This window comes from Spermophilus citellus (genome assembly GCF_964194105.1).
Source record: "Spermophilus citellus genome assembly, chromosome: 5".
Classification (NCBI taxonomy): Eukaryota; Metazoa; Chordata; class Mammalia; order Rodentia; family Sciuridae; genus Spermophilus; species Spermophilus citellus.
The window spans coordinates 80405141-80424745 of NC_138186.1; the positions used below are offsets into that span (position 1 = coordinate 80405141).

Consider the following 19605-nt stretch of genomic DNA (forward strand, 5'->3'; position numbering starts at 1 on the left):
GAGAATCTGTATAAGGTTTATATTTTGGTTCTAGAGTTCTATTGGTTGAGGTACTACCAAACATTTAAATGTACAGATATCCACATATTTACAAAAGTAATAACACTAATGGATATATTTCCAAGAAATGTTTTATGTCTAATAAGAATTTATCATGATCACAGATATGAAAGTTAGACTGTTTCAGAAATGCCATATTGTTCACACTAATATCTAAGGAAGAAAATAAGTCTGAAAGGCACTTGAATATGACATGTAATATAAAATTAGGTCTCTAAGAAAAAAAAATTATGAAAAACTTTTCATGTTTTTATTTGTGTGAAGGTTGTATGTTAGTGCTTCTTTTTTCCAGATGAATTCCACCAATTGCACAATACAGATTCTTCATCTGTTGAATATTAAAGTTGGACACTCTTTCTCTCTCTGGCTAGGTACATACGCTCTGAGAGGTCCATAATTTTAATTAACTTCTGCCTGTCTATCATCTCATCCAACATCCTCATACTGGTTGGACAAACTCAAACACATAATAAGGTATGACTGGTAATTACTCTGATTCTCTTTGTGTGTTTATATTTTGGTGTATAGTTGATTATGGAAAATGTAATTGTTTATTCTGGAGACTATATAATAGTAAAAATGTTTGTTAAACATACTATCAAAGCTCTATGAGTTCAAAGGCTTGAGACATCAAAAGCAAATGTTTGATTTATTTTCCAGTTGTAATCAGATCCACTCATAACCAGATACAGTGCCTGTGTTTGGGTCTAATTTATTAACATCTGGAATGTTGCTTTTAAAAATTCACTTTTAAAAATGTCCATAGTTAATAATCAAAGAGAATGTTAGGTGGAAGTGAGTGTAGGTCTAGGTTTTATACTTTTTACTAACCAGAGATTTTTTTTTTTGATACTTAACCAACATTGCAGTTATTTAACTATATAGTTACTTTTTTTTAGCAGAATGTAAAGTATACATCTTATTTATGTAAATTGACCAATTTATATGAGTTGAATGGCCATGTTTTTTCCAGAAAAGACTAGTCTTTACTGAACAACTCTGAAATACATTCTAAGAAACCCATAATACCAATCTTAAATTAACTTACCCTAGCCTCAAAGGGATTCTGTTCACTACCATTTTGAAAATTTAGTTGTCATGTTTTTAGGCTTCTTCTTTTTTCATCTTTTTAAAAAAATTTTTAAATACTAAAGCCAATATTCGAACTTATCCCCCATAATATGACACTTAAAAAAAAGCAACCTAATAAAGAGCACCCTAGAAATAAAAAGTACTTTCATATATATGAATGCCCACCTCCTGTACCATTTCCCTTATGTGTATTTTCTTCTTAAAAAAAAAGATGTGAAAGCATATCAGGTCTATTAAAATATAGTTCAAGTCAATGTTGTTAATATTTAATACAAATTTAAAAACATATAGTAATAGATAGAAAAAAAGGATAATGGAGGAAAAAAAAGGACTGAAGGTGGGGGAGAGGAGACAGAAACCATAAAATATCCAGCAGATGAAAAATGAGGATAAACAAGAGTTTCAGCTGAGGAGAAAGAAAATGAGGAGGGACAGAGGGGGAGGAAGTACAGAAAAAGGAGAGGCAATGAGACCTAAGCCTTAATGAATTATGAATTATTCATGCCACCTTTCCCTTTTTGGTCCTCTATTTGGACTGTGCTTCAGATCTTTACAAATGCTCCTTTACCTATTCTTATTTCTTTGACTGATTGTCCTTGAACTTCCACCCAGAGATCTTCAGTAGGAAATATGGTTTAAAAATTTTTCTGTACTATGTGGTTTAGTTTTGCAAGTTCTGAGCCAAGTATTAGAGTATAAATTCTCTGCAAGGTTTACTACACATTATAATTGTCTAAAGCACACATCATATGGTCCAAATCACTGCTAAGTGCATAAAAATGTTTGAGTAGATGAAAGTTTTCATGAACGTAACAACATCCTTTTAGTAAACAGGATTGATAGTTGAGAATCTGTGTAAGGTTTTTGTAAATGATCCAATAGAAGTACAATGCAAGACACAAATACAAACCATATATGTAGTTTAAAGTTTTTAAGAAGCTACATGTAAAAAACTAAAAAGAAATAGGTGAAATTCATTTTAATATACTTAACTCAATAAAACTATAATATTCCTACTTTAATATATAGTTAATATACAATTATTAATATAATATTTCACCTTCTTGTTAAAGTCTTCAGAATCTGGCCCATATTTTATACTTATAATACTACTCATTTGAACAAGCTGCATTACAGGTGCTTAAGTGATTACAGGTATTCAATGACTACCATATTGTATTGGTCCAAATGGTAATAATATTCAGAAACTAAAATTGTCTCAAAAAATTTACATTCTGCCTGCTTATTTTGGCCTTTGCAGATTTGCAAATGTCCTCCTTATAAAAAATGTTGTTCTGATTCTTCAAATATTATGAATATCAAAGGCAAAATAAGACTTTTACTTTACATTTCTGATTGTGAGAAATGGGTACTATGTGCTTATTTAAGAAAAAAAATATATTTGGTTTCTTCCCAGGTAACTAACTTCAGAATAGATTTCATGTGGCTTAAGGACCATAATGAATCTGTTCTAGATTGACTGCTGTTAGATATTGATGCTTATTGGGAGGAGTGGACAGTGGTGCTGGTATTATGTGGTTTTCTCTTATTCTATGTTAATTTTGCATCATCAGTTCTGCAAGCTTAGGACAATTTACATTAAAGTGAACAAGAGACAAAAATAGAAAAATAAAAGCTGGAAGTTTATTCTAGGTCATTCTAGATAATACTAAGTGTTACAATGGGCACAATTGTGTATTTTATTATGTATATATTTGGAATTGAACTAAGTTGTTCCTGTTGAGTTTATATGTGAAATTTTGGTTTGTCAAAGGTATTTTTGTTTAACTGTATTTGGGATTAATACCCCCCACATACACCAAAAAGAAGATGAATGAGAAAAAGGAATGTTATCTATATAAATGATAAATTTAAAAAAAATAAAAAGTATTAATTAATGGCTACAGTATTATATTTAGGTTGTATGTTGGAGTCTTTCATGTTGTGGGTGTAATTGTTGTTGTAGTTGATCTGATTTCCATTTTTTACTTCCCTGATGTTTTGATTGATGTGATAGTATTTCCTACTTGGAAAATGGAAACATCCGAGATTCTTGATGACCAAAATATTTGATATTGCCTCTGAGAGTTGTCATATCTAGTTTGTAGGAGAACTGGTATTTGATGCTAATGTCTAGAATAATTTTGAAGTGTCAAACTGGAGTCTTTCTCTGAACTACTTGTTGAAATTTAATTGACCTGATTATCTTACTACAAAGTCTCTTTGCTTCCTTTTGAATTAAGATAGAAATTAGGCAAAATAATCTATGTTTAAAATGTGAACATATTCAGATTTTTAAAATGTAGATTCAAATTTCTGGCAGCAAAGTAAGGCTTCAAATACAATTTCATACATCTCTTCTTAAAATGCACTTGTAAAATTTAATTATAATTCACTTCATTATATTTTCAGCTTTCTCATAAAGCAACTTTGCCCTTTGATCTCTTTATTCATTTAAAATTTCAACCAGGATGTTCATGTATCATTTATTTGTAAAGAATTTTTTTTTTACACATTGTGTGTGTGTGTGTGTATGTGTGTGTGTGTGTATTAACCATTTGTTACTATTGTTTTGCAGAAAGCAAGGATCATTTCAGAAACATATATTCACAAAATAGTTTTGTTAATCACAAAAAGATATTTCTGCTTCTTTCCAAACTAGTTTGGGGGTAATTTGTCATATTAATGATTTTAATGATTCCATAACACTCACTTTAACTGATGGAAGCCAAATTCGGCAAAATTTTGGTGGTTTTTTTTTGTGTGTGTGTGTGTGTGTTAGATAGTGGTGAATAACCAAGCAGTTCAAAGTTCCGAAAGTTAGTTTTCTGTCCTACAACCTCACTACCAGATTATGATAAAAAGCAAATCTAAGTCAAAGTTTTATCCTACATTCAGATATTTATTAGATACTTATTACCAAACCAGGAACAACTTTGTTTATATAAATTCAGTGAAACCCTAGGTTTTTATCCTTTGGAAGTTTTGACCACTCTCTGTGGATATTTTAACTAAAGGTGGGCATTGCAACACTCCAGAAAAAGGATTCTGTGACCTTTGGCAAGCAATCTTCAATCAGAAATCTTCCTAATCCAATGCCTGGACACAGAATTATTGGGGCTAAAACAGTGTGTCCTACCTCTAAGAAGTCCAGGATATAAACCTAAATGAAATCTATATACAGTTTGTTCAAGAATAAAACTGCTTAACCGTGTGAGCCAATCCATATACCCTGAATGCCTTTATTTTCACTGAAGGGAATCCAATAATACAACCATTATAGTTGATTAACTAGAGTTATCAATAAGGACATATCTTTTACTTTCAGTTTAATTATGAGTGAAGGGTTGATTGTGGATGGATACACTTAGATCATGTTGTCCTTGTTTCCTATGAAGTAAGGACTTTACAAAAATAATGTCAGTTAACCATGGTTGGTGTATTCCTCTACTACTCTTTCAATTAAGGATTAAAAACTGGCATATATATGGTATCATGTTGGCATATGTGTATGTATATACATACATACACATTTGTGTATATGATGTCATGTTGAAAATTCCAGATTATTACAATAAAATTACAGACATTCTAACAAGCATGAAAAATAATATTTTGAAAATAATCAAAAGTGTAAGAGGATAAAATAGATACCATCTTCAGTCTCAAGAGACCTAGGAATCAAAACAAAATTCCTCACTGACAGATGAAGAGAATTTTCCAAATTATTTGGAATAAGCAGACATTTTCTTTAAAAAATTGGTTACTTTATCTCATAGTTGCATTGAATTACAGAATGAGCTATGTCTTTAATTCAGCTTTGCAAAAGATACAGAAATTCTCTGTCTAGGAGCACTTTTTAAAAGTCACATATTCTACAAAGTTGTTTTACTTAATTTTGTACTTATTTACTTTTGTGTGTGTGTGTGGTGCTGGGGATTGAACCCATGGCCTTGTGCATGCAAAGCAAGCACTCTACTGACTAAGCTATATCCCCAGCCCTTGTTAATTCTTTTATAAAAGTGCTATTTATTCAGTAATTTGTCAAGAGATAATGAGTAAAGGTGACCAAATTAGAAGACTATGACTGTTCTAATGGAAGAGGCTTTTGTTTTATCAGAATCATGCTGTTTAAAAGTAAAATCTTGAATTTGAATATTTTTTAACTGAAATAAGCATCTAACTCTCCCATGACTTTCTTTTGCCATAGATCAGACCTCTTTACACATTTACTGATATGCTTGCCCTCTAACTGACTACCTGTTTTCAGATTTTGAGAAGGAATATTGAATATGTGCTTCCTAGTTACCCATTCTGTCCCCTGCATATCCTCTAAAGCACATGCCCTGTCCTTGAGATTTTAAGCATTCTACATGCTTCCTTGAGAGGTATCAGTCTGGGGATGGTTAAGAGCATCCTAAGACATATCTAAGCATCTTAAATTTGCCACTTCTCCTACTCTGTGATCTGCAGCATGACACACAACATGTCTAGATCTCAGCTTCTTGTCAAAGTTATACAAGACAGTACCCATGAAGCATGTATTCCAGAGCCTAGTACTTGTAAGTATTCCTTAAACATTAGCTGTGATTATGGCGATGATGATCACGACTCTGAGATGCACATCTGATGGTGTCCTTTTCTTCCAGAACTTTGGATTTCTTATCCAATTATCTATTCACCACTTTTGTCCTCACACCACCCCAACACATTTTGTAAATGTTGCATGACTTCTCTGTCGCTAAAGTAATTATAGACACTAGAACTTTGAGTTATCCTCCCTATCTCCTTCTCCCTCAAATCTAATAAATCATTTACCTGTGCCAGTTGAATCCTTAAATATCTCTCAAGCCCAACTTCTTGTTTCTCTCAGGTACAGATCACCTTCACAATTACTACTTCCAACATCATCAGGCCCATTCTCTACCCTAGAAGCTAGAAGCCAAGGGATAGAATCAAATTTTAAATGGGACCACTCCATTCCCCTCTGTAACATTTACTATTGTGTCATCTCCTAAAGAGATGATTTTCAAATTATGCTCACAATGAGTGGGGCAAATTTTAATATTGGATGATTTTTATTCACTGCTTATCTTTGTAATAATATAACTCATAAATAAATTTTACTTGAGAAAGAGTCCTGTAGTTTATAATTTTGAGGAAAAGTTGATATTAAACATGACAGTAAGGATCTCTTCATCCCCATTCTATTTTATTGACTTTTGTTTCATTATACCCACTACATCAAACTGCTTGCAATTCATCAAGATCGATTGATGGCTTCCTGTTCCATGGCATACTTTATCCTAGATCAGTTTTCTTCCACCACAACACCATCTGACCTCTCAAAATTCTCCCTCTGGCTTGTGTGCATTCTCTGACTCTCTACTCAGTCCTTTCAACCTCAAGGATATCCTCTTCTGTCTTCCCTGCTTACGTGTTTCTACTCTTGGATTCATGATTTCCAATACATACCATTATCTTATTTTACATTACCTGTTTCTTAACTTACTATCCATTTCTTAGGTCAGGACAAAGTTTATATATATATATATATATATATATATATATATATATATATTTATTTTTTAGTTATCGGCAGACAGAACATCTTTGTTTTGTATATGGTGCTGAGGATCGAACCCGGGCCGCACGCATGCCAGTCGAGCGCGCTAGGGCTTGAGCCACATCCCCAGCCTGATATATTTATTTTTAAATTAATTGCCAGCATGTCATCTAGGTACAAGAAGCACATAATTGAATATACAAGTAAATGAATTTATTCAAATTCAAAATCTGAGCCTATGAAACTAGTAGCTTATAGTTTTACAAGGAATAAAACTCCCATTGTAGACAAAATTTCAGGTTATATGGCCATAAACAAGATTTTTCCCTGGATCCCATTTTAAACTCTAAGTGATTGATGTCATGATGTAATAGTGATTTGTTTTCTGGATTTTATTTAAGGAGACCCTGCAACCTAACAAATGTGAATCGTTTTACTTGATATGCTATATGAAATAATGTTCTTAACCTTAAAAAAGAAATGTGCTTAGTTATAACTCTTTTTCTATAAGGCCTATCCTGCCAATAATGTCCCAAGTGTGCTCATCAGCTCTCAAATGTGTATGATCCTATTGGCTGAAGCTAAAGTCTTATTTAGATATATTAAAATCGAATTTGATGAGTGGCTGTGACTTTTGTAAATGGCATAGTTTGTGTACAATGCATTTGAGTCCATTTTGGAATATCTTACTAACTATGCTAGTTTCTTCTGGATTCCTGACAGTTTATTCTGTTCCTAAGGAACAGAATGAACAAAGTGGTTGGTTAGTTTCTCAATTTCTCTAGGCTACTGGCAGTGGATAATTATTTTGTTGGTAGGGAGTTAATGAAGTGAGAGGCAGTGGGATTTCAGAGATGCTCCTGCTCCTCTATAACCTTCTATTCTCTTGGTTATATATTTCCAGTTTTGTGTGGTAGGAACCAGAAACCATTAATTAAAGTCAGCTTTAAATAGGAGAAAATATCAATATGAAAGATGACAAAGGAGATGAAAATTGCAACTATTTGACAGTAGGAGTTACTGAAATGTTGACATTGAGATGAGATGTCAGGAGTCCAAAATCCTTGAGGGACAAGAGGACCAGTGTGGACATTCAGTGAGTGTTCTTAACTCCAACTTCAAAGCCAGGCAAAAGTTCCAAAGAGTAAACCCTCATCCAAAAGGGAAGAAGTAGAATCCAATCTTGGCCAAGGAACAGGCAAATAATTTGAAGAATACCATGCCCACTCTCAATGCCTTATGTCAGTCTGTCCTCAGGGAATTATCCCAAATTATCTTTCAGGCAATGTGAAGAGACTCTATTTTCCATCCCTTTCACCCCTGCTTTAAGCCTGGCCTTCAGGACTTTTCTCAGTTGGATTAACATTACTTTCTTCCCACTTAGTTCTTCCTCCTGAACCTCTGTTTGCATTAGCCCATCCTCCATATTGCTGTGAGAAAGATATTAAATTTAGAGACAAAGGCAATTATCTGATTTTATCATCACCTGCTTAAAACTCTACAATGGGTCTACAGGGCTTGTGAGATCAACTCCATATTCTGAACATCACCCACATTCAGGGGCTGCCTATGAAAAATGAAAAAGACACTCCTTATGAGTAGATGAGGTACAAAAATAACCTCTGCCCTCCAGGCTGATATACCTGAAGTAGATTTTCTGGCTTATCAGTGAGAGCTGACTTTCAGTCTCCCCTTTTTGCCCCTGCTGGGGGACCTATCTCTGCTTTCTAGGGTATCCTATATACATAGGAACTGCTTTTCCTATGTCCTAGTCCACATGTTGGCTCATGCAAATTGTCTTCAGTGAACCCTATCTACACTCCTTTCAGCTTCTGTAGCACACAATAAATTTCTACTTCTAGCACCTATCACACTCTTTTATACTATTCATTTACTGATTAATCTTGTCCACTGTGATTCTCAAGAGTGATGTTTTTCTATTTCTAGACTTTAAAACCACTATTACTAGTATTTGTTTTATACATGGTAGGAAATAAATGTGGCCGAAATGAATGAAGTGTGTCTCTGTCTATTAAATGAGGGATAAAATAACAGATGTGTAGCTACTTGGCATTGGGAGCCTCATTTTGGAATAATTGCAACCCAGGTCATTTTTTGGTTGTTATTCTTGTTGTTGTTTTATGATGAGATAAGGGAATTGAGGAAAACGCTGAAGACTTACTGAATACTTTTAAAACCCTACTTTGATCAAAGATGGATGAGATAAATCAGACTTCATCTTGATGTAGAATATCTGAAAGTACACTTGAGAATTTCAGTGGCATACCAGGAGTATTGCAGAAAGGGTAAAGAATATTTCCGCTCCCCCTGCTTCAAGTCAAACCAGCACAGAAATTATACATATCCCAATATATGATTTTTCACCTTTTCCTTCTAAATAGACACTATGACCTGATCAGAAGTTTAACTAATGTCGATAAGGAAATCATGTTGAAATATAGCTGATAATGTTTGTGGTAATTCTTAATACAGTGTAAAATTTTAAAGTGATAAATAAAACCTCAGAAAGTGAATTTTATTACCAAATATTCTCACACAAAAAATGAAAGGTCCTCGAGTTAGGAAGCTATGGAGTCATTAATGGTTCTTTTTATAGCTATGAGACTAGGATTCTCTGGAGTAAACTGGAGGAGAAAAGGGTAGAGTTTAGGTTATCACTGAAGATCTTATGGCCAAGGCAAACTTTGTCTCAGTAGGAGATTGAAACCCTGTGGAAAGTATGGGAAAGGAATCTTTACAACCATAGCTGGGTAGAATCTACAGAGACTGTATGGTCTTCAAAGCCTAGAAAGTTCAATTTACTTTTTATCCCCAAAGCTTGCAAACTTCTTGGGCTAAAAAGTCATAGAACTTTCTAGGCTTCGAAGGCCATACAGTCTGTGTTGATTCTACCCCGCTATGGTTGTAATGCTAGAGTGACCTTAGACAAAAAGGTAAATATGTGGTTGAATTTGACTGTCATTTGCCAACTCTGGGTGATTTTGAGTTTTCTAGAAGTATCTGTGTACATGAGAAAAGTAGAATTACAATGTAAAGTTGAGGACAGTTTATTTTTAGGCTGATGCTTTTATGTAAAAATAGCCTTCAATTCTAAAATGTCTACTCAAGGTTTAGCCCGTGTAGCCTGAAGAACTGGAACAGGGGACCTTTGGCAGTCTATGAAAAGGCTTCTACAGAGATAAAAGGGGTACAAATTGCTTTGAATTCCTTCTTTAGAGCAAGAACTAAACACAGAATTTCTTTACTTGAGGTGACTATTGGTTGTCAGTGTATAAAAATGTGAAATTAAAGCATGAATCACATCACTCACAACCAAACTGGGCATTTTATAAATTGAAGAAGCTAAAAGTAGCTAACAAATGCCCAATACATGAAACAACAAAGCTGGATCTCTTTGTAGAAGAAAACATCTTAAAGGATAGCAATAAATGTTAAAGCCTTTATTAGAGAAAATCTTTCATTTGACAATTTTTGGCAGAGAAGTAACCTCTGAAACAGAAAATAGGGAGGGCAGAGTCCAACTAATTCTCTACTAAATTCACCCAGAGGCAGTTCTTTTTTTTTTTTTTTTTTACCTAAACCTCCCTCTAGACTAAAAGTTGTATATTATTATGTAGATCAGAGCCTAAGCCTTGCTATAGCAAAATTTAGAACTAAAGACCAAACAATAATCCCTATAATTAGAAAAAATGTAAGAATAACTGAAGATTAAAGTCTGTTTCTTACTTCTTTTGTGATGACTAGTCAGTTAATTTTAAGTCTTATGCCTTAAAGAAAGAAGTAAGCCTATGATTGAGTTGAGTTTAGGTCTTAATCATGAAATTTTAGGTATATGAAATTCAAAATTAGTAAATTATAATATTTATAGTTATTCTAGTGAATTGAGTCAAAGCTTAAAGTTTAAATTATACTGTAAAGAAGAAATAGTTAGCTCTAAGAGTAGAAATATAAAAAGAATTTTATTTTATTAATATTCATAATGAGGGCCTCTGTAAGTGTTCTGTTAAGCTACAATGTACATTGTTTTTACATATCTCTATATATGTGCCTGGTAGATAGTACATTGACATACATACATACAACAGAGTGTTTTGAAACAATCCGATTTGTATCTACTTAACATGCCTATTGCCAACTAAATTATATTTGTATTTTTAAAGTGACTTTTTCCTAATGCGTAAGAATGATGTTACTGCTTTTTCGAAATACAAATTAGTTCTGGTTTTCTGCTCTTTTTTTTTCATATGGATGAACATCTATGTCTGTTTAAAAAGTTTTGTTGTATATTTTTCTAACCTCCAGAATAAAGCTGAAAAGGAGATAGAAAAGGAAGAGCTTGCTCTGTTGCAATGAAAAAGATAATCTATACAAGTTGTCTGTTGCTGACTAATAAATTACCTTACAGTTAGTGGCTTAAAAAAACAATAAATATTTACATTCCTCACATTTCTCATGAGTCAGGCAGGAATTTAGGAGTGATCTAGTTGGTCTTTCATAAAGCCACCATGATGCATCAAAGTCACAGTAGTCTGAAGGCTTAATTGGGGCTGAAATGTGTATTTTGTACTTAATACTACTACAGAGAGACTCATGCTTCCAGACTTAATGAAACCTTCACTTGCTCTAAGGGAAGGGCCTGAAGTTCTTCATTCACTGGCCATGTGCCATTTGTCAAGTTTCTTAAACATTCTCCACAAACACTCTGGTGATCTTTTAAAATTGATCATGACACTTGCCTACCTAAAATCCTTCAGAATCCCTGTTATGCTGGCTTTCTACTAGAAATACTATATGGAAAGTGAGAATTCAACAGCGAGGTTCCTGGATTGTGCCTCTTATTCTGGTGCAGTTATCAACAAAACCATTTTCAAAATTGTCCCATCCACTGTGTGCATTGCCTAGCATACAGCCTGTCCCTCCATCTTTCAGCTTTCTCACATTCTTGTTCATCTGCCACAGCTAGTCTTCTTCCACTCTTAGGCTAGCCTACTTAACTTACCTATGTACTGCAGAAAAATAAATTTAAAGTATAATGTAGATTATTATTCTTTTATTAATTAATTTATTTATTTTAATTAGGTATATATGACAGCAGAATGCATTTTGATTCATTGTACACAACAATTGCAGCACAGCTTTTCATTTCTCTGGTTGTATATGACGTAGTATCGCACCATATGTGCAATTACAATAGGTTATTATTAGCTAGAGTTATCATATTGTATATTAGCTCTCTAGAATTTAATCATCTTTCAATAGAAGGTTTGTGCCCTTTCATTTTCATTTTATTTTATTTTGGGGGGTTACCAGGGACTGAATTCCGGGGGTCCCAGCTGTGCCCTTTAAGTTGAGGCAAAATTTCGTGTAGTGAAATGCAGTGAGACATGAGATGAGTCTTGACCACTACCTACCTATATAACCAAGACTTCAATCAAGATGAGAAATATTATCTTCACCCTAGAAAATTCTTCTTGACTTCCTTCTAGTCAATTCCCATCCTCCACAGGCAGTCATTGTTCTGATTTCTGTCTTCATCCTTTTCAGGATTTTATATAAATGGAATCATGCAATATGAGTTCTCTTGTTCTGACTTTTTAAACTCAATGAATTGTTTTTGAAAAGTATCTGTATCAGTGGGTGTATTAGTAGTTAATTCTTTTATATTGCTAATATTACTCCTTTGTATGACTATATCACAATTTGTTTATCCATTCTTCAATTGATTGACAGACTATTTTCAGATTTTTTATTATTACGCATAAACCTGGGCCTTATGCATGCAAGGCAAGCACTTTACAGAGCTATATCCCCAGCCCTAATTCTTATAAAAAGTCTAAGTAAGGACATGCATTTTCTTTTCTCTTGGGAAAATAACCAGAAGTAGAGCTCTTGGGTTTAAAGGTAGATTCCAGTGTTTTTTACTGAAACAAAGAAACAAACTGCTGAACAGTTTTTCCATGTAGTCATACCATTTTGTACTCTTAGCAACATTGTATAATACTCCCAGTGTTCCACCTCCTTGCCAATATTTTAATTCATACTTCCTTACTAACTAGTAATAACTGGTGAGGCTTAGTACCTTCATATGCTTATTGGCCATTTTACGTAATCTGCTGTGAATTGTCTCTCCAAGTCTTTACTTCTTTTTTACTTGGCTTGTTTGAACACAAATTGTGTGTGTGTGTGTGTGTGTGTGTGTGTGTGTGTGTCTGAGAAATGGAGAGAGAGAGAGAGAGGGAATATTTTCTCTGTGGCTTATTGTTGCATTTTATTAACATCATCTTTGGCTGAAAAGTTTTAAATTTTATGAAAACTGGTATATTATATTTTTCTTTTATATTTTGTATGTTGTGTTTCTCTTTAGATCTTTTTTTTTTTTTTTTTTCGGACCAGGGATTGAACTCAGGGGCACTCAACCACTGAGCCACATCCCTATCCCTATTTTGTATTTTATTTAGAGACTGGGTCTCACTGAGTTGCTTAGCGCCTCACTTTTGCTGAGGCTGACATTGAACTCTTGATTCTCCTATCTAAGCCTCCTGAGCCACTGGGATTGCAGGTGTGCGCCACACCTGGCTCTCTAATCTTTTATGATCATTTCTGCTCTTCCAGGTCAAAAAAAATATTCTTATATATTGTCTTCTGTAAACCTTCCCTTATAGTCTTGCTTTATATAGATCTATGATTCATATAAAATTAATTTTTAACATGATATGGGATAGGGGTTTGGGTTCATTTTATTCCATGTGGGTATTCAATTTTTTTGGAACTGTATGTTGAAGAGATTTTTCCTTCTCACTGTATTGCTTTGGTTCCTTTAAAAAATCAAAGGCTGTATGAGTGGGTCTCTTTCTGGTATTTCTATTTTGTTTTGTTTATTTGTGTATGTACTCTTATGTTAACACCATGATCTTTATTACTTACTATATTTTTATAGTTAAGTGTGGAAGTCAGAATTTTAGTCTTTATAAACTTTATTAATCTTTCTCAAGATTATTTTGTCTAATCTAGATCTTTTGTGTAGATTTGTCTAATCTAGGTCCTTTGTGTTAACAAAGTTTAGAATAAATTTCTTCCCAGGACTGGGGATTGAACCCCAGGCTTTGTACACGGTAGGCAAACACTGTACCACTGAGTTAACATCCACAGCCTAAATCCTTCAATTTCTACAAAAGAAAGCTGTTGCTACCTTTTGGCATTATGTTGAATCTTGAGGTTAATTTAGAAAACTGATATCTGTTTTCAATAGCTATTATTATTCATTTAGTGACAATGGGTTGAACTTTATAAAGTAAAATCATTAACATGTTAATGATTTTAGTGTGCTCACTATTAAATTGAAAAAGAATTGAAAAGAAATGAGGAGTCCTGCTCTAGGGAAAGTCTTCTACTCTAAGAGATTGTTTCCTTGATCTTGTCTTTCAAACCTTTGATCCTTTTGGACATTAAATGTTTATTTCTTAAATATGGTCTCTTATAAAAGCAGAACATTTTCCTCCACAAACATATTAATATAACAAAAATATGGCACAATTAGACTGATTTTTTGTTTTTTTAAAAATTTCTCAAGCTTAATCAGTAGCAACTGTGGGAAAGCACATTTCCAAGATCAAGGGCATGTGAGCTGCTTTTCTCTTTAGGCATGTGGGAAGGTATGCCTCTGATGCCTAGGCACAGAAGGAGCATTTGTAGAGTTAAGAAATTAGCATCTATATTCCCTTCTATGCAGTCAGTGGCACATTCTGGCATGGGAGCAAGATAGTGCTCAAACTAAGAAAAATTTAAAAAGAGATTAAGGACTAGAACTCATGCTAAACAAGCACTCTTTAGCTCAGTTCTAATGAATGGGAACAGGTTTTAAAGTCCAGCAGTGAAAATTCAATGTAGAAGTCCATGATGCTTAGATTTCATTGGCTAGATTAAACATAAGTATGGGCAATGTTCTGTATCTGGCCACTTTTAAACTGTTTAACACAAAAATATATCTAAAATGAGATGCTCATTTACCTATTAATGCAAAGGTAATGAATGCTATCATTCAAAAAGTAAAATAAAACCTATTACTTTTATGAGCAGATTAATAGCATAAGTCTTCCATTTATTTATTTATTTGTTTATTCCAATACTAGGAAGAATCCTGTTCTAAGTTATTTTTTTTACTCTTAGAGAGGTTTTCCCCATGAGGCTGTTCAGTGATTTGGAGTATGTAGTATAACTATTTCTCTATTATCTTTTTTTTTTCTTTTACTTCCTATACTGTCAAGAGAAGGTGATATATTTTCTTTAATCATTAAATCCCAATGTTATAAATCTTGTAATTATGTCTCAGATTTATGTTATTGAATGTGTTTCCTTGCTCAATTAAAAATGATTTGTTTTCTGAGATGTCTGTATTCCTAGACCCAGGGTATTATTCTTGCATGGTTTCATTAGCTATTGGTTGTAAATTTTTTTAAATGTCATCCAAAGTAAACAAAATACTGTTTACCTATTTCCACAGCTAGAAGTGGTGATAAACTCAATGACAAAAATACATTATACAGGGCTGGGGATGTGGCTCAAGCGGTAGCGCGCTCACCTGGCATGCGTGCGGCCCGGGTTCGATCCTCAGCACCACATACCAACAAAGATGTTGTGTCCGCCGAGAACTAAAAAATAAATATTAAAAATTCTCTCTCTCTCTCTCTCTCTCTCTCTCTCTCTCTCTCTCTCTCTCTCTCTCTCCTCTCTCACTCTGTCTTTAAAAAAAAATACATTTTACATATGGGGGAAGTTAATTATTTTCCGTTTTGCCAGCTGATCATGTTAGAGATTTACTTGACCTGGTCTGCATTAATGTCTCAAAGGGAGATAGTACAAATTTTGTAAGAGAAGTATATTTTCAGGGTACAATCTTTCCCGGCTACCTACTTATAATGTCTTTTGGTGGTAATAGAGCTTAGCTATGCACATCAAGGGAAAACTCAATTCTTCAGGGTATCATGCAGGGTAGCTCACTGCAGAATCCTTAATGCTTGCTGGCAGACCTATCTATTTGTAGAACGTGGTTGTTATTCTGTACTGGAGATTGCTGGAGTGTATTTATGCAGTTTCCCCAGTCTTGTGTCCAGCTATGAAGAGGATCCTTGTTAAGCCTCCAGAGCCCATTTGTTGGGAAAGAGGGAATTTGAATAAATTCTCTGCAGCTAGCAATAGAAAGAAGATGCTTAAGCTCCGTTTTCAGAAATGGAATTGTATTCACAAAGAAGGATTTATAAAAGACAACTATTTCTACTAGTAGGGAGATTTCTATGAAATGCAAAGGAATTCTTGGGGATTGAAGGAAAACTAGCATGTTACAGAATTGAAAACAATGTTGATGGACAGGAGCTGATTTTTATACTTTCAAAATTCCAATTCCACCCTGCCATGTTTATTACTTTTGCTTGAAACTTGGAGGGGATATGATTAATGTGTAATGTTGACATTCTTTTTCATAGAATACTGACAAAGAATTGGCAATATAAATATTTCTGCATATTGAATATACATGTATATAGAAGTGAACACTTGGGAATTATTCTGATTATAAAAACATTAAATAAAGTTAATGCATTTAGCAAAGTAAAAAAATTGCAAAATCATTAAAGAAATGAATTACCTTTATGTATCAAAAAATTGTAGGGTTCAGAACCATTTTTTAAACACTAAATGATGGTTAGCCCAAGGTCTCAAGGCAGGAATTATTCAATTATTATAGTGAGACAAGCATTTTAACAAGGAAAATTGTTAAAGGAAAATATGTTTAGGAATTAAAGTGTATAAATTTTGGAACTATGCTCAGATAATAGAGGTTATCAGCTAAGGTCAAAGATACTGGATATTTGGAACCACCTAGAGTTTTCCTTACAATCTCTCCAAATTCTTCTATGCCTTCAGGAATTGTGAGCACAGATTGAAAATGCTTCATGGGAGATTTTTATAGGAATCCCAGTTAAGGACCATTACTGCTAAAACTTGCAACAAAAATGGAAAGATGGGTAAAAAATAGAAGACTAAAGCTTGCCTGTCAATGATTCTCCTGAGTTGGTCTATCTCATGTAATCTACTTACATCACTTTTATTGTATGTCAAGTAAGGATAAGAATACACCACAGAAATGTTATAAGGATTCATATTAAACTCTTTGACCTTCCTGCAGGAAAACACAGGATATTAAGAGAAAGGAATCCAGTAAAGCCAAAATATCACATTATTTCCAATTTTCTTGATAAGAAGTCAGTAGAATGTAAATTAATGAAGGTTCTCAGTTTCATGCAGATTAGATTCAACAAAAGCTGAGCCTACTAGGGGAATGATTTCAGGTAATGTATAGTTTATGCTCTTCAATTGAGCCAATTTTGTCAGCTCACCCACTACATTTCTTTAATGTTTTCTTCTGTGCCTAAGTTCAAGAACATGTAGTTAGTTTTAACCTTAAAAAATTTAAAAAGAATATACTTACAATTTCCCCCTGTATTCTCTACTTGCAATGACAGAGTAAGATCCAGCAAACATAATGTATGTGCAATACTAATGGACTCATATATAAAGACATTGTCTATCTCATTGAATAAAAATAAGGGGAAACAATAATGGAATACAATATGCTGAGTAGGTTTTCATTGTAGGTTGTAACAAGCCATATTTTATTGACTACAAAATTGTGATTAACAATAGGAGAAAAGTTAATCTGAAGTTTAAACATAGTCATGATTAACTTGACACAATTAAGAGCCATATTTTACATAGAGATGTTGTATATCTTTTTGTTGTACAAAATTGTGTGTGTTTGCATGTGTGCACATGCACACGTGTAATGTGAAAATCTGTTACAAATTTTTCTTTTTTGTTTCAGTAATTCTTAGTTTATAGTGGGAGAGAGGATGTGGGGAGGGACATATTAAAAATCAGAGTAATTTTTTAAGTATATTCCATCCATTAATACATAGTAAACCAGACTGGATGATCATAGCATTTGGGTAAAATAAGTTCTGTCTATGTTTTTATATGGTAAAGCTAGATATTTTCATGCATCTCACCAGAATTTAGGGGCCTACAATCCTGAAGTCAATAATTCAAACACACATAAATAATGAGTCTTCTATTATAAGTGCAATTACCTTTCTTTGAACAGTGCAGGAGAAATAGAGTGGCATTCCTGACTAGGAGCAGAAATAAATGTATTTATTTTCTTTTAGTAGCGGAGCTTCTTTCTAGACCTGACTAGTCAAAAGGTTCCTTGTCTCAAATCCTAACCTGTCACCAATTATAAGATGACTTGTGTTTTCTATTCTGTCTCAACACTGCTTTTCTAAACAGTAAAATGGAAATATGTGTGTATACACTTGCTACAGAAATGGTGGCTGAAGTACAGGAAGAGGAGGGTTATACTCTGCTAGAAGGGATTAAATGGAAACCATCTTTAATTTTATTACAGTTCTAAGATTCTTATCTGAGGGATAATAGATTTTTCTTTCTTTCCCAGTATTTTTATTATGATTTCTATAAACATTCTATACTGTATCATGTTTTTCTTCATATATTTTCATTTCCTTGTGTGCTGTATTACAAAGAAGACATTCCCAAGTGCTACTCTATTTTTTTTTTTTGCAAAAACTAAAGTGATGATACATTGATATACTAAAGATGGGACTTATTTTGTTTCTTGTACATCTGCACTAGTCTAATATGTATTTAAGAACATTATCTCCCTGGAAATGGACCAAATCTGCCCTCAATCTTGTACACAAAGATCCTTCCTAATGGCAATTGTGAGTAAATACAGTGAAAACCCAAATTGTGTCTAAAAGCCATAGCAATTCATTTTTTTAATGATTTTTGCAATTAATTTTAATAGAACTTTTTGAATTAAAATCCATGCATGTATCTAAAGCAAACTCTCCAGTAAGTATTTATAAATGCCTGAACCCATCTCACCCATACCCTTGCCTCTTAAAAGTGAGAGATATTTTGGAAACAGGGGCACTTTCTGGGTTTTGGATGTTTTTGCCGTTGTTTCCACATTTTTTTACAATAAGCTTTTGTATTTGAATAATTATATGCAGTTGAAGAATTACTGAATAGAAAAATTGTGACCAAAAAAAAAAAAAAAAACCAACTTTAGAAGGAAAATGGTAGCAGCAAGGCTAATCTATAGCTGTGGCCTTTCTTAATGAGTGTTGCTGGGAAACTTTTCAGAACCCTGCAGGGAAATGCATGTTTTTGTAAGAGAAAGGTCTCCAACTGTTAGAACTGATAGAATTTCAGAAATGCCATGAGTTCAGCTTGCAATAGATTTGTAGGTTTTTTTTAAAGCAGAATGAAAAAACTTCTTTAATATATTCTTTTGGAATCAAAGTTCATCTAGATTCAAAAGCTATCACTTGTAGAGACCTAAAAATAGATTTGATCCCAAAGTGCACATTCAGAAGTTGCAGAAAAAATAGGACTTATTATATAAATATGCTAATTTATATATATTTAATTTCATCTATTTGAAAATTATAGATCCACAGAAAATTATTCAAATGTTTTACTCGAGAATCCTTTCTTGATATCTTTTTAGGAGTTTGTAAAAAAGAAAGCTCTAAATGAATAGGTATGTACAAGTATATGAATCTATGTCTTAGGGTATAATTATTTCTAACTTATCCTGGAAAATAATCTCTAATATTTGGAGGTTCATGGTAAATCTTCAGTTTATGATATATAAGTATTTATTTTAAACATCCACATTGAAAATTAAGGCCAGAATATATAGTTCTTTTTTAAATTAATTTTTTAAATTAGGTATATAAGACAACAAAATGCATTTTGATTCATTATACACAATTGCAGCACAACTT

At 33.2% G+C, this 19605-nt stretch overlaps 1 protein-coding gene across 1 annotated transcript in view; it reads left to right on the forward strand.

Annotated features, from left to right (window-relative positions):
* Positions 1–19605, forward strand: part of ADGRB3 (adhesion G protein-coupled receptor B3) — a 696487-nt gene that overhangs the window by 550346 nt on the left and 126536 nt on the right. The window contains exon 20 of the mRNA XM_081296489.1: positions 432–534. Within this exon, the coding sequence (XP_081152615.1) occupies positions 432–534 (103 nt within the window). The remainder of the gene's footprint in view (positions 1–431; positions 535–19605) is intronic.